General features: G+C 45.1%; 1 protein-coding gene across 1 annotated transcript in view; it reads right to left on the bottom strand.

Moving 5' to 3' along the window:
• Positions 1–307: 307 nt before the first annotated feature.
• The window catches only part of LOC121548529 (zinc finger protein DPF3-like), a 48,331-nt gene continuing 32,513 nt past the window's right edge, over positions 308–16,125 (bottom strand). Inside the window, exons 3-11 of the mRNA XM_041859994.2 lie at positions 14,361–14,468; positions 10,808–10,941; positions 10,327–10,422; positions 7,125–7,197; positions 4,925–5,107; positions 4,290–4,418; positions 2,973–3,085; positions 2,579–2,660; positions 308–1,303 (exon numbers count right to left, since the gene is read on the bottom strand). Of these exons, the coding sequence (XP_041715928.2) occupies positions 1,236–1,303; positions 2,579–2,660; positions 2,973–3,085; positions 4,290–4,418; positions 4,925–5,107; positions 7,125–7,197; positions 10,327–10,422; positions 10,808–10,941; positions 14,361–14,468 (986 nt within the window). The 3' untranslated portion in view covers positions 308–1,235. The remainder of the gene's footprint in view (positions 1,304–2,578; positions 2,661–2,972; positions 3,086–4,289; positions 4,419–4,924; positions 5,108–7,124; positions 7,198–10,326; positions 10,423–10,807; positions 10,942–14,360; positions 14,469–16,125) is intronic.

Here is a 16,125-nt window from a genome sequence, read left to right as displayed (position 1 = left end):
CCAAGACGACATTGAATGTTCCCAAGTGGCCGAGTTACAGTTTTGACTTAAAATCGGCTTGAAAATGTATAGCAAAACTTGAAAATGGCTGTCTAGCAATGATCAACAACCCACTTGACAGAGCATTAAAACCATTTTAATAATAATGTGCAAATATTGTACAAACCAGGTGTGTAAAGCTCTTAGAGACTTACCCAGAAAGATTCACAGCTGTAATCGCTGGCAAAGGTGATTCTAACATGTATTGACTCAGGGGGTTGAATACTTATGTAATCAAGATTATTTTATTTATTTATTTTTTCTTCCACTTTGACATTAGAGTATTTTGTGTAGATCGTTGACAAAAAAATGACAATTAAATCAATTTTTATCCCAGCTTGTAACACAACAATATGTGGGAAAAGTCAAGGGAGGGGTGTGAATGTTTTCTGAAGGCACTGAACGTTTCTCTCTATGGTCTATGTTTGCAGTCCTATACTTTACCAGTTTCCTACATCGATATACAAAATGTGATTCAACAACATGTAAACCCTCTTGTATGGTAACACATTAACAGGCAATATGGTCTAGAGACCAGAGCTTGGAGGGAAACAGGGTTGCCACCATTTTGCATTGCTTCTTCTTACAAACAAAGAATCCATCCATAGTAACAGTCACAATAACCAGAAATGCATAAATAAGACCAGTTTTAAATTAATAACTGTTTAGATCATTGTCATGAGGTACTTTTAGTATCCTAGTAACCACAAACATGGCTAAGATCCAACTGAAATTAAATAATTGCTGCAATGACCCCTAACGGGGATAGCATTAAACATAAATAAAAGTCCTGTGAGTAACGCTATTTCAAATATTCAATATGTCTTGGTGCAATATGAAAGAACGTCACTGTGAAATCTTAACACACGGAGAGGACTGGAAACTGAAATTTAAACAAACGGACACAAATTCTCCCTGTTCCGGTATATAATGCATTTTTGACCTCAGCACAAACATCTCTAGCTAGCTAACAGTCAGAAGACACTACAGGGTAGAACACCATAGTGTCAAACACTGTGTAGCAAGATTACTATTTGAGGGTTTTCTTTGTTTTTTTATAGCCCACATCATGACATTGTTTCCATTTCAGAGGTAAAGGATAGTACTTTCTCCTCACACAAGAAACGGAGAAACTGAACGAGATGAGACTGAATATGCGCCCTGAGCCTGTAAATCCATTGTGTGTGTGTGTGATGCTATGGCTCTTCATAGGCTGAGGCCTTGTCCTTCAACAGATCCAAACACAGGTGACAGCTCCAGCTCCCTAGGGGGGAGGGAGAGGGAGAGAGAGAGAGAGAGAGAGAGAGAGAGAGAGAGAGAGAGAGAGAGAGAAGGAGAGAGAGAGAGAGAGAGAGAGAGAGAAGGGAGAGAGAGAGAGAGAGAGAAGAGAAGGAGAGAGAGAGAGAGAGAGAGAGAGAGAGAGAGAGAGAGAGAGAAAGTGAGAGAGAGAGAGAGAGAGAGAGAGCGAGAGAGAGAGAGAGAGAGAGAGAGAGAGAGAGAGAGAGAGAGAGAGAGAGAGAGAGGTGATCTTGTTGTTCTGGACTGTGTTATTTTCAGACCACTAAGTGGTGTGCTGTACCTCGGTCTATTGTGTGAAATTTAAAAACGTTGTTCAGGAACTCTCTGTTTCACAAGCCACACTCAAAGTCTCACGGTACACACGTAAATCAAGTCAAGAGAGATTATCACTGAGCCTCCATGTGTGGTCTGTGGTCTGCCGTACCTTCAGGAAGCTAATATCTCAGGAGGTTGTGTCTATAATATATACAGTATAACTCAGAGGTCTTACCTTCAGGAGGTTGGGTCTATAATATATACAGTATAACTCAGTGGTCTTACCTTCAGGAGGTTGGGTCTATAATATATACAGTATAACTCAGTGGTCTTACCTTCAGGAGGTTGTGTCTATAATATATACAGTATAACTCAGTGGTCTTACCTTCAGGAGGTTGGGTCTATAATATATACAGTATAACTCAGTGGTCTTACCTTCAGGAGGTTGGGTCTATAATATATACAGTATAACTCAGTGGTCTTACCTTCAGGAGGTTGGATCTATAATATATACAGTATAACTCAGTGGTCTTACCTTCAGGAGGTTGGGTCTATAATATATACAGTATAACTCAGTGGTCTTACCTTCAGGAGGTTGGGTCTATAATATATACAGTATAACTCAGTGGTCTTACCTTCAGGAGGTTGGGTCTATAATATATACAGTATAACTCAGTGGTCTTACCTTCAGGAGGTTGTGTCTATAATATATACAGTATAACTCAGTGGTCTTACCTTCAGGAGGTTGGGTCTATAATATATACAGTATAACTCAGTGGTCTTACCTTCAGGAGGTTGGGTCTATAATATATACAGTATAACTCAGTGGTCTTACCTTCAGGAGGTTGGGTCTATAATATATACAGTATAACTCAGTGGTCTTACCTTCAGGAGGTTGGGTCTATAATATATACAGTATAACTCAGTGGTCTTACCTTCAGGAGGTTGGGTCTATAATATATACAGTATAACTCAGTGGTCTTACCTTCAGGAGGTTGTGTCATGGGGGGCTTCAGACAGTACATGTGGTATCCTCTATCACAGTCATCACAGAACAAGAGCTGGTCCTAAAGACACAGAGACAACCACACAATGTTAACTCACTTCTCAAGACAGTAGTAGCAGGGATAACTTACACAACGTGGTAACTGACACAATACAACTGACACAATGCAAAAATCCCTTCCACTGTGAATTGACAAAATGCCTTTCAAGACAATGGTAGCCCACTGAGCTAAAGCCTAAAGGCTAGGTAGTTGTAGGAGCTAACAAGAGTCTTCAGTCTAAACGGAATTTTCTGGGCCCAGAATAAAGAGTTTCAGGGTAGGCACTTTTTGAATACAGGACCAGGTCTAGGAACAGTTATCCAATGCACTTACGTCGTTCTCAGAGGTGCCACAGAGGCTGCAGGACTTGCACTCGATGCACTGCCACTGGTAGGTCTTCACCGCAGTCATCATGTTGTCTGTGAACTGCAGACAGGTAGGGTGGCCTGGGGAGGGAGGGAGGGAGGGAGGGAGGGAGGAGGGAGGAGGGAGGGAGAGAGGGAGAGAGGGAGAGGGAGGGAGGGAGGAGGGAGGGAGGGAGGGAGGAGGGAGGGAGGGAGGGAGGGAGGGAGGGAGGAGGGAGGGAGGGAGGGAGGGAGGGAGGGAGAAAATAAAAGGACGCCTCATTTACATTGCAACTCAACACAGAAAGACAACAGCTCCGATTGTTTTATAAACTGCAATAACGGTGAATAAGTTAGATAAAGCAAAAAGAGGTATCCTGTTGCTGTCTGTCTTCTCAGAGATAGGTAGGTAATTCATAAGTTGTGGCTAAAGTCACACTACAGTTAAATGTAGCCATTAAAGATACAGCCTGGTTTCTGCTGATTTAGATACAGCAGGCTTGTCCCTGTCAGTAAGAATAAAAAACGTTACCCATTCATAGTTCTCATCAGTGTCAATGGGATATCGATGAGCCATAAACTAAACCTAAGCACTCATCTCATCTCACTGACACCAAACAGTCTTGGTAGAGAATCATGGGACTGGGCACGCAGCCAACCACACAGTGCTACCTTGCCGAACCCTAACAGATAGAGAGCTCCAATGTCAGTCTCTATCCTGGCTAGGTCATGATAGTCGGTCTCTGTCCTGGCTAGGTCATGACAGTCGGTCTCTGTCCTGGCTAGGTCATGACAGTCAGTCTCTGTCCTGGCTAGGTCATGACAGTCAGTCTCTGTCCTGGCTAGGTCATGACAGTCAGTCTCTGTCCTGGCTAGGTCATGACAGTCAGTCTCTGTCCTGGCTAGGTCATGACAGTCAGTCTCTGTCCTGGCTAAATCATGACAGTCAGTCTCTGTCCTGGCTAGGTCATGACAGTCAGTCTCTGTCCTGGCTAGATCATGACAGTCAGTCTCTATCCTGGCTAAATCATGACAGTCAGTCTCTGTCCTGGCTAGGTCATGACAGTCAGTCTCTGTCCTGGCTAAATCATGACAGTCAGTCTCTGTCCTGGCTAGGTCATGACAGTCAGTCTCTATCCTGGCTAGGTCATGACAGTCAGTCTCTGTCCTGAAGAATCTATTTACAGTTTAAAGTGTGGGTATTTCTAGTTATGAAGGACGCTGCTTGGCCTTCCTACAGTTACGTACAGCTCTGCTGAACCAGAGGTACACAGCAGTCAAGCACAGAGTAGTGCAGTCTACTCACCGGAGCGTCCGCAGTCGGAGCAGGACACCAGCTCCTCAGCCTGGCCAGTCTTCCTGTTAGAGTCGGAGTCTCCCAGACAGAAGTCACAATAGTCGTTAGGGATGATGGAGCCGTCTGCCGCCCTCTGAGCTGTAAGCATAATGGAGAGATAAATAAACATCTACAGTATCTATCGATAGTCTATAGAGTTACAGCATCTATCTTTCTCCATCACAGTATTCGTTAGGGATGATGGAGCCGTCTGCCGCCCTCTGACCTGCGGAGGAGGAAGACAGGAGTACACGTGTGAGAGAAGAAGTCGTCTGGGTGCCTGTCCGTTTCTTCTTCTGATGGAATTATCATGCTCGACTTGACAATGACAGCGATGGAGTTGGCAAGAACGTAAATCGAGAAGTCCTAAAAAAACGCTATTTGAGGCGGCGTTCCCAAAAAGACACAGTGTTAGGCGAATCATTACCATAATGCAGTTCTACTGTGATCATGATTGTGTTGTTCAGTAACAGTCAATAGAGGACTAGCAACACATATACAGTCATCTGTAAAAGCTGTTATTACACTATTACTGGTTTCATCACCAACTTTTATAAGCCTGTACTACTATTAGTTTAAAACCTGATCAGACAGTAGTCTCTTACGTTTGTGGTTGTCAGGGTCTGGGTCTGATCGGTGTGGTGGCGGGGACGGTGCCATCTCTTCTCTCTCCTCCCTCTCCTCCCTCTCCTCCCTCTCCTCCCTCTCCTCCCCCTCCTCCTCCGCCAGGTGCGTGTGGGCGTAGTGGTAACTCAGGCCCGGTCGGTTCTTATAGCGCTTCCCACAGACTGCAGAACACAGAACACAGAAGCGTTAGAATACATTGGAACCACAGAACACGAGAAAATGTTTTGAAACAGAGGGAAATGCTGAGGTTCTAACTGAACTAGTCCAATAACAAACTAAAATGTTCTGTTTCTGTTTCAAAACGTTTTGCTACTGTGTGCACTACTGAACATGCCCCAGCTCTCAAGGCAAAGGACCAACCGTTTACACAGTACTCAATGTTTCGTTGAGGAGGGCTTTTTCTTCCAAAAGACATCTGAAGGTATTAACACTTCTAATTGTCTAACTAACAACAATACTAGAGAACTCATTTACAAGCAAATTCCTACTAGGATAGTAGCATGTGATCACTTATACAAACAACATCTCTATGAAATGACTCCCTAGAAAGTTACAGCGCTGTAATACTTCAACACATCCGGGTAGCCATTGTAAAACAAAACGATGTGGGAAAAGAGTGAACACTCGAAGGACACTCTGTTGAGAATGTTGTTTTCTTTGCACTGCTTAGGTTGTTTGGTAACATCTCAGTGACAGCAGGTTAGGTTGTCTGTGATATCCAGAAACTGTAGCGACAGCATTGTTACAACGCTAGAGAAACATGCGTTAGCATTCCCACAGGGGGTATGAAAAAAAAATTATGTAAGTCACTCTGGATAAGAGCGTCTGCTAAATGACGTAAATCAAAAAAATGATTTACGTCATTTAGCAGACGCTCTTATCCAGAGCGACTTACATTATTTTTTTTCATACCCCCTGTGGGAATCGAACCCACAACCCTGGCGTTGCAAACGCCATGCTCCATCAACTGAGCTACATCCCTGCCGGCCATTCCCTCCCCTACCCTGGACGACGCTGGGCCAATTGTGCGCCGCCCCATGGGTCTCCCGGTCACGGCCGGCTACGACAGAGCCTGGATTCGAACCAGGATCTCTAGTGGCACAGCTAGCACTGCGATGCAGTGCCTTAGACCACTGCGCCACTCAGGAGACACTCTTCCCCAGCAACTTGATCACAAACCAGCAGATGCTGTAGAGTTATGTTGGTGCCATGCAAGCTCGCTTTGGTCTTAGAATTAACAATCAATGCTTATGCAATTACAAAGCCTAATAGTGATACATATTGGTTTAGCTCAAACGTAGCATGGAAGCCAAAGGTATTTCTGCTTTAGCCAATCCTATTGTTAGCCAAAGTAGAAACAAAAAAAAGCCAAGCAGGGTCGCATTCAGGAGGGTGCAACATAGAAATATACTGTATAGAGTTGACATTATTCCCTATTCTACATGACATAGACGCATGTCTCTTCTACTTCCTCTATTTCTATCTGGATATCCTGTAACGTTGTACCCATCTGAACACGACCCAGGCCAGGCTCAAATTAGCCCCAGCAGCACCTGATCTTGTCGTTAGAGAGAGCCAGACAGAGAAAAGATAGTGACCTGAGTCAGCAGTGTTTTGAGTTATGCTTTTGTTTGTATCTGTCTAGAAGGAACAAAGGAAACACAAAAGAAATGAAAGAAAATGAAAATAAAGAAAAAGAAGAAGATAAAGAGTTTCATTCAAAGAGGATATAATATCCAATGACATGAGCACCAGTTCCTTCAATGTTTTCCTTTAAGTAGAAGTAGCTTGCTGTGCTAACGTCCAACATGCTAGCTGGACTATCCACATACTCGGCTATCTCCATGCTAGAGAGGGAAGAGGGTTGCTCTCATCCCAATGAAAGCTAAATAAGGTGATTGATCTAAAACTATCTCAGGCAGCTGAAAATGTCCAGATACGCACCTTCACCTTCAGAAAATAAATAGAGAATATTGAGACCTAACAAATAAAACAAGAAAATCGTTTTTTTTTAATACTCAAACTGTGTCTACATACGTGGCAAGAATATTCTGATGAGGAGGTCACACGTTATTAATGTTATTAACGTAACCATGTTTTTAAACTGTGTAACTTATACAAAGATGTATATTGAGTAAAGAAATATAGGAGATGTCTGGGAGTTTGCTGTTGTCTTACTGTCACAGACATAAGGTTTATCCACGTCGTCGTTGGACACAGCCTCTGTCCTCCTGCGGCCGGATCCTCGGCCCTGTGGAGAGAAGAACAGGATCATTCTCTCTTTTCTCTCTAAATCTCTCATTCTTAAATCCTTTTCACACTACGACAGATTCCCTAGAGGTAGAATACCCTCGGCTAGGGCTGTGGCGGTCATGAAATTTAGTCAGCCGGTGATTGCCAAGCAAATAGCTGCCGGTCTCACGGTAATTGACCGTTAATTAACATAAACACATTTAGCATCTCCTGGCTTCCACACATAGCCTACAAGCCACTGGTGCAGACCTTTGGAACATCTACATTTAAAAAAGTCTAATAAATCCATGTAATATAGCCTACACCTTCACAATAAATCCATTATTTATTTTAGACTGGTCTAAAGAAGCATGATATTAATCAAATGTAGTCTATTTCAGAAGAACAGTATAGCATACTCTGAGTTGTCGATATGTTAGGTCCTGATCTGGCTATGTCATACGGCTGTGGGCTACACTAGTTCATTTAGCAAACAGGATTTGCTTAGAAATCAGTGGCATTATTTTATATTATTTTATAGTTTGAAGAAAACAATTGAAAAAGCTGAATAAAATATAAATATTTTCTCCAAACGATTTGAGGGAGTGTTGGATAAGGACGCGCGCAGTTTTGTCCCCGATGTATCTGTCTTCACAATGTAGCCTATGAGAAAGACCCGATCACGTGATGGAGAGCCATGTGAGTGAGAGGTGCTTCAGAGCGCGGAGCATTCAGGGAGAAGGGCACAACGCAGTACCCTGGGCCAAGGGCACAACGCAGCACTCAGGGAGAAGGGCACAACGCAGTACTCCGGGCCAAGGGCACAACGCAGCACTCAGGGAGAAGGGCACAACGCAGTACTCCGGGCCAAGGGCACAATGGCCACTGGCCGCAGAAGGCATGGATTTTTTTAGGGTGCATTACGGCCACACAAAGGGGATGCCGCAGTGAAATTCGAGGCATTATCAAGTGCTTGTCAAATTGTGAATGAGAGACTGATGAAGTGTGTACAGCCTGCGCGAAAAACAAGGCAGTGCTCATGCATTTCAAGCGACTTTTTTCAAATCATCATTAGAGTCGCATCATGTAGCCTTACAATGTATTAAAAATCCAAACATATAGCCCAACGTTTGTAGAACAACTAAAGTTACATGAATAACTCTAAATTAAGCATATAGGAGTACCTATTTCTTTGTTAACCGCTCAACACAGAATAGCCGCATGTGTGCACATTGAAGATATTGGAAGAACTGTCCACATTTACTTTTCGTCAGCCATCAAGATGAGTAACAAACAGCAAAAGCACTAGCCTATGTCAATCTACTATCCCCCATAGTAGAAAAGTTGACCTATTAAATTCTGTGTGAGAAATAAATATTCCATACATAGTCTGGGACATTTGTGGGATGCAATAGATCCCAAATTTATACAACCACTAGCATCAAAAAACATTTTTTATGCAATGAGGCTGACGCAACAGATCAGAACGTTTAGCTTTAAAATGTTGATAAACTATTAGGCTATTTCTTAGCAGCAGCAATGAGCACATGGCAGTAGGCGATAAGCGCGAATGTTCCATTAGTGGGAAAACGCCATTATCAAAAGTGACCACAAATGTGATTATGCATGTATTGGTTTTATTTAAATAGGTGCGTTTTTATGGTGAAAATTATCTTCCCCAAACTTGAAACTCACACGCTGCGTATGTATGCAAGTTAGGCTCTACACCCCTTGTAAAGTGGATTAATGTGCTTAATTTTAAGAAGTTCTTTGGCCTCTGTAGCTCAATTGGTAGAGCATGGCGCTTGTAACGCCAGGGTAGTGGGTTCGATCCCCGGGACCACACATATGTAAAAATGTATGCGCACATGACTGTAAGTCGCTTTGGATAAAAGCGTCTGCTAAATGGCATATTATTATTATTATTACTAAATAGCGAATGGAGGATACTTTTCTGGTGGTTCATTTTCATGCCAGCCAGGTAGGCTATACTCCTGTTGTAAAGATAAACAATGTGCTTAATATTAGCAAAGTTGAGAAATAAATATAGTAGGCCTAGCCTATAGAAAGCTGATGGGATCCTCCTCTTTTTAGTAGAGGCCATCACTATGTCTTCTCGCGCAATTGCATAGCCTATAGAAATGTTGCCCAACATGAGCTCATGGGCTCTCATGAAGTGTTTGATTAGATTTTCAATAACATTTGCATTGATGTCAGAGTGATTAGAGGGACAATAGAGTGCTGAGTACCAGGCAGTTAGCAAGTTTGGAAGGCTACTAATGACCATCAGCAGCATCAGAGCTTGGAGAAGCCTAATTACTGTGACTAAACGGTCACGTGGAATTTGACTGCCTTCATGACTCGCGACCACCGGTGTGGCGTTAATACAGTCACCACAACAGCCCTACCCTCGGCTATACCTTTTTTAATAATGTGAACTTGCGAACTTGCTACTTGCTGGAGGTAACGCACGACACTCGCCCGACAGTCGCCCCCCTCAGAGCAGGGCAGTGTGAACACAATTGTCTCGTTCAGCCCAACACTCCTACAGTATAAATGGTAATAGCAGAGCAATGATTTTGAAACAGCTGAAATGTATAGACATTTTCCATTTTTTTTATTTTAGACTTAAAATTTGAGACCTCTCTCTCTCCCTCCCCCTCCTCTCCCTCCCCCCTCTCTCTCTCCCGCCCTCCTCTCTCTCTCCCTCCCTCTCCTCTCCTCTCCCTCCCTCCTCTCTCTCTCTCTCCTCTCTCTCCCTCCTCTCTCTCCCTCCCCCTCCTCTCCCTCCCCCTCTCTCTCCCGCCCTCCTCTCTCTCCCTCCCTCTCCTCTCCCTCCCTCCTCTCTCTCTCTCCCTCCTCTCTCTCTCTCCCTCCCTCCTCTCTCTCTCTCTCTCCCCCTCTCTCTCCCCCTCTCTCTCTCTCCCTCCCCTCCGCCCTCTCTCTCCCTCCCTCCTCTCTCTCTCTCCCTCCCCCTCTCTCCCTCCCCACTCTCTCTCCCCCTCTCTCTCCCTCCGCTCCGCTCTCTCTCTCCCTCTCCCTCCTCTCTCTCTCTCCCTCCCCCTCCTCTCTCTCTCCCTCCCCTCCTCTCTCTCTCCCTCCCCTCCTCTCTCTCTCCCTCCCCCTCCTCTTTCTCTCCAACACTCACCCTTCCTTTCCTCTGCTTCCTCTTTGGAGTGTCCACTTCAAAGTCCTCGTTGTCATGATGGAAACCGTCCCCATTCTCGTCTGCCTCCAAGACCCTCTGCAGAGGAGTATCAGAGGTGAGGAGAGGGGGGAGGAGGGATGAGGAGAGGGGGGAGGAGAGGGGAGGAGATGGGAGGAGATGGGGGAGGAGAGGGGGAGGAGAAGGGGAAGTAGGGGTGAGGAGAAGGGAGAGGAGAGTGACAGGTAGATATTTCACACAATTCACACATCAGGAAAAATAAGCTTTTCTTGCGTTTCCGTCATCACAGTTGAAAGTCTAATCTTAGAGCAGGATATGTGAAGTTAAGGTATTTGACTGCATGCTACACCAATACGCCCATCTACTGTGTATGGGTTGAAGTCTGCCTTCATCCGTGTGTATGTCCTCTCACCTGTGTGTGCGTGCATGCATCCGTGTGTGTGTCTCCTCTCTCTTGCCGTACCTGTATCTCCAGAAGGGTCTCATCCTCCTTGATGATGTCTTTCTTCTTCTCCAGTAGTCCCTCCCCTCTGAGCAAGGCCTCCAGAGCTGTGGCCTCTACTGGGGAGGGCTCCCTCTTAGGGGCCAGCTCTGCCTCTGGCGGGGGGAGAAGGAGAGAGCGTGATAGAGAGACAGAGAGAGACAGAGAGACAGAGAGAGACAGACAGAGAGAGAGAGAAAGAGAGAGAGAGAGAGACAGAGAGAGAGAGAGAGAGAGAGAGAGAGAGAGAGAGAGAGAGAGAGAGAGAGACAGAGAGAGAGAGAGACAGAGAGAGAGAGAGAGAGAGAGAGAGAGAGAGAGAAAGAGAGAGACAGAGAGAGAGAGAGAGAGAGAGAGAGAGAGAGAGAGAGAGAGAGAGAGACAGAGAGAGAGACAGAGACAGACAGAGACAGACAGAGACAGAGACAGAGACAGAGAGACAGAGAGAGACAGAGAGAGACAGAGAAAGAGACAAAGACAGACAGAGACAGAGAGAGAGACAGACAGAGACAGAGACAGACATAGAGAGAGAGAGACAGAGAGAGACAGAGAGAGAGAGAGACAAAGAGAGGCAGAGAGAGAGAGAGACAGAGAGACAGAGAGAGATAGAGAGAGACAGAGAGACAGAGAGAGATATGAGAATGATTCAGTTTCATTATTGTTTAGCTCCCTCGAGGCTAAGCCCTTCCATCCTGTCCTCCTTCATACATATGCAGCTAGCCAACCCAGCAAGGCCTCTGAGCTCTGTGCTACTAATGCTATCAGCATCCTTTAGTTATAGAGCAATTACCATAGCACAGCTTCCTTCTCAGCTGCTCTGTGAGGATTTGATATTCCGTAGTGAGAACCCCTGCGACCTTTTCACCCTGACCTTTATGATCATGTAGACTTTGTGTGTGTGTGTGTGTGTGTGTCTGTGTGTGTGTGTATGTGTGTGTCGTGTGTGTGTGTGTGTGTGTGTGTGTGTGTGTGTGTCTGTGGGTGTGTGTCTCTGTGTGTGTGTGTCTGTGTGTGTGTGTGTACTAGATCATGTCTGTGTGTATGAGACAAGAGAGCACCAATGACCAGTCTCCTTCCTTATGCCCCTGTAGCCTCCTGTAGCTCAGTTGGTAGAGCATGGTGCTTGCAACGCCAGGGTTGTGGGTTTGTTTCCCACGGGGGGCCAGTATGAAAAATGTATGCACTCACTAACTGTAAGTCGCTCTGGATAAGAGCGTCTGCTAAATGACTAAAATGTAAATGTTATGCTGTTTCCTATTGGTCTAAACCAGGGGGGTCAATGGGGAAGAGGTCTGGCCGTTTTCTTAGCTAATTCTGTACATTTTCCATCGCCGCCACCAGAGGTCAAGGTCTCAGACCTCTAACCTCCCTCCCCCTCTTCTTTTAACCCCTGTCCTCCTCCTCTTCCTCTAACCCCTGTCCTCCTCCTCTTCCTCTAACCCCTGTCCTCCTCCTCTTCCTCTAACCCCTGTCCTCCTCCTCTTCCTCTAACCCCTGTCCTCCTCCTCTTCCTCTAACCCCTGTCCTCCTCCTCTTCCTCTAACCCCTGTCCTCCTCCTCTTCCTCTAACCCCTGTCCTCCCCCTCTTCTTTTAACCCCTGTCCTCCTCCTCTTCCTCTAACCCCTGTCCTCCCCCTCTTCTTTTAACCCCTGTCCTCCTCCTCTTCCTACAGCCAAATAAATGTATTCTCTCACAGAATAAACACGGTGCATATTCTAAAACCCAGAAAAGGTACTGTTACATTCCTGTCTTCTGGTGTTATGATTCATATCAGTGGTTCAGTCAGTGTACTGTAGTCAGTGTACTGTAGTCAGTGTACTGTTAGGCTGTGTCCCAAATGGTACCTTATTCCCTATTTAGTGCACTACTTTTGACCAGAACCCATAGACTATGTAGGGAATAGGGTGCCATTTGTCTTTCATCTGTCTGTCTGGAGGTCTGTCTGTCTGCCTGCCTGGAGGTATGTATGTCTGTCTGCCTGGAGAGCTGTCTGTCTGCCTGGAGGTATGTCTGTCTGTCTGCCTGGAGAACTGTCTGTCTGTCTGTCTGTCTGTCTGTCTGTCTGTCTGTCTGTCTGTCTGTCTGTCTACCTGTCTCTCTGTCTATCTGCCTGTCTGTCTGCCTGCCTGTCTGTCTGTCTGTCTGTCTGTCTGTCTCTCTGTCTATCTGCCTGTCTGTCTGTCTATCTGCCTGTCTGTCTGTCTGTCTGTCTGGAGGTCCAGGCACCGTGGTTTGACCCTCATGTCTTCCCACTGTGTCTCCTACCAGTCTGTCTCCCCCGCTGTTTCTAATCTGTCTGAATAATGCAAAATGCCTAAAACAATCTTTATAAAGAAAGGTAAAGCTTTAGCTATGTACAACTGTGTTTATTTCATGCATAAACTGTTGTATGGCCAACGCTAAGCTCTAGGAATATCCTCCTGATAATGATTCCCTCTGTAGCTGAATATGTTATTGGTGAAACTATGGCTGCGTCCCAAATGGTCCTCTATCGGGCCCTGGTCAACAGTAGTGCGCTACGAAGGTAAGAGGGTACCATTTGGGAATCAAAGTCAGAGTATCATATTGCTGAAGAGAGCTGGGAATACTACAGTATGGGACAGAGACTAGCCTTTAGAATGCCCTCTTAACAGGTTCCCCTGGGGTTCCTCCACACGCATGCGCGCACGCACGCACGCACGCACGCACGCACGCACGCACGCACTCAGCCACACAGCCCTCTCCTTAGCTGAGGAACATAAGCACCCTGTACTGGGCCCCTCTAATCATTTGTCCATGCGGCATGAGAATGTAGGAGAGTCTGTGTATATGTGTGCGTGCGCGTGTGTGTGTGCTTGCGTGCGCGTGCGTGTGTGTGTGTGTGTGTGAGTGTGCGTGTGTCCTAGAGGAAAGAGAGAGGAGGCATTGATTCAGGCAAAGAATCAAACCTTATTCAAGGTTTCAAAGACCTCTCTGATGAGAATAGGCTACCCGTCCTGTTGGGGGAGGACACAGAGAGCTGTGGGTTGGCAGCACACTACATTGCTGCCTTCCATAAGATGAGGGACAGTGTCTGACAGACCAAACAACCTGGACATGTCCTCTATGACATTGTTATTGTTACTGTTCATTGTATGGCTATTTGTACCCTTGATTATTGTTGTTACTGCTGTCCCGTTGACAATATTGATAATTATTATTTTAATGATGTTAATATTGTAAATGAATAATTTAATCTCCATGCCAATAAAGCAAATTTAATTTAATTTAATTGAGAGACAAATACAGAAATTGAGAGCGAGAGAGCGAGAGAGAGAGAGAGAGAGAGAGACAGAGAGAGACAGAGAGAGAGAGAGAGAGAGAGAGAGAGAGAGAGAGAGAGAGAGAGAGAGAGAGAGAGAGAGAGAGAGAGAGAGAGAGAGAGAGAGAGAGAGAGAGAGAGAGAGAGAGAGAGAGACAGAGAGAGAGAGAGAGAGAGAGAAAGAGAGACAGCGAGAGACAGCGAGAGAGAGAGAGAGAGAGAGAGAGAGAGAGAGAGGTGTGTCATATTCTTACCCAGTCGTAGTTCACAGAGGCGTAGCTGAGGGTCCATAGGGGGGTGAAGCCTCCTCTTCTTCCTCCAACACCGTGCAGGGTACGCATACATCTGTCCAGCAGCCAGACCTACACACACACACACACAGACACACACCCACCCACACACACACACACACACACACACACACAGACACACACACACACACACACACACACACACACAAAAGTGTCAGAACAAAAATTGTTTAAAGTAACTGTCCAGATTTCTATGAAATATAACCTATAATTAATTATAATATAAGTGAAATAGTTGTCATTCCAACAAATGGTATTTAAGTATGTTCAAAAGCAGCTTTTCTGTGTTGGAATGGTGGGGGCGTACCCCAACAACAGAATGGTGTGGACGTATAGCGGTCATTAAAAATATTAATGTGAGTAGACCGCTGATTGGCCAGCTCATCATCCTCTAGACCGCTGATTGGCCAGTTCATCCTCCTCTAGACCGCTGATTGGCCAGTTCATCCTCCTCTAGACCGCTGATTGGCCAGCTCATCCTCCTCTAGACCGCTGATTGGCCAGCTCATCCACCTCTGGACCACTGATTGGCCAGCTCATCCTCCTCTAGACCGCTGATTGGCCAGTTCATCCTCCTCTGGACCACTGATTGGCCAGCTCATCCTCCTCAGGAGTATGACATAATCCTCTATGAGGAAAAAGCAACATTTTTGAAACTGTCTGTTTAAGATACAAGTTTGAGGTGGGGTTTTTGAAGTGTTATTTTCTCTCATTTATGCTTTGGACACAAATACATGTGAGTCAACAACATTATTTGGTTATGAATTAACAGAATATGAATTTCTAAAAGTGAGATTTTCACCGGACAGTTACTTTAACAAATAAACACTACCAGTCAAAGGTTTGGACACACCTACTCATTCAAGGGTTTTTCTTTATTTTTACTATTTTTAGATTGTAGAATAATAGTGAAGACATCAAAACTATGAAATAACACATTTGGAATGATGTAGTAAACAAAAAAGTTTTTAAAAAATCTAAATATATTTTATATTTGGTTGGTAAAAGACCAAGTCCATATTATGGCAAGAACCGCTCCAATAAGCAAAGAGAAACGACAGTCCATCATTACTTTAAGACATGAAGGTCAGTCAATAAGGAACATTTCAAGAACTTTGAAAGTTTCTTCAAGTGCAGCAGCAAGAACCATGAAGCGCTATGATGAAACTGGCTCTCATGAGGACCGCCACAGGAATGGAAGACCCAGAGTTACCTCTGCTGCAGAGGATAAGTTCATTAGAGTTACCAGCCTCAGAAATTGCAGCCCAAATAAATGCTTCACAGAGTTCAAGTAACAGACACATCTCAACATCAACTGTCAGAGGGGACTGTGTGAGTCAGGCCTTCATGGTCGAATTGCTGCAAAGAAACCACTACTAAAGGACACCAATAAGAAGAAGAGACTTGCTTGGGCCAAGAAACATGGGCAATGGACATTAGACCTGTGGAAATTTGTCCAAATTGGAGATTTTTGGTTCCAACCACCGTGTCTTTGTGAGACGTGGTGTGGGTGAACAGATAATATCTGCATGTGTAGTTCCCACCGTAAAGCATGGAGGAGGAGGTGTTATTGTGTAGGGGTGCTTTGCTGGTGACACTGTCTGTGATTTATTTAGAATTCAAGGCTCACTTAACCAGCATGGCTACCACAGCATTCTGCAGCGATACGCCATCCCATCTGGTTTGGGCTTAGTGGGACTATCATTTA

The sequence above is a fragment of the Coregonus clupeaformis genome, unplaced genomic scaffold (assembly GCF_020615455.1).
Source record: "Coregonus clupeaformis isolate EN_2021a unplaced genomic scaffold, ASM2061545v1 scaf0141, whole genome shotgun sequence".
Classification (NCBI taxonomy): Eukaryota; Metazoa; Chordata; class Actinopteri; order Salmoniformes; family Salmonidae; genus Coregonus; species Coregonus clupeaformis.
This window is presented reverse-complemented; position numbering and strand designations above follow the sequence as displayed.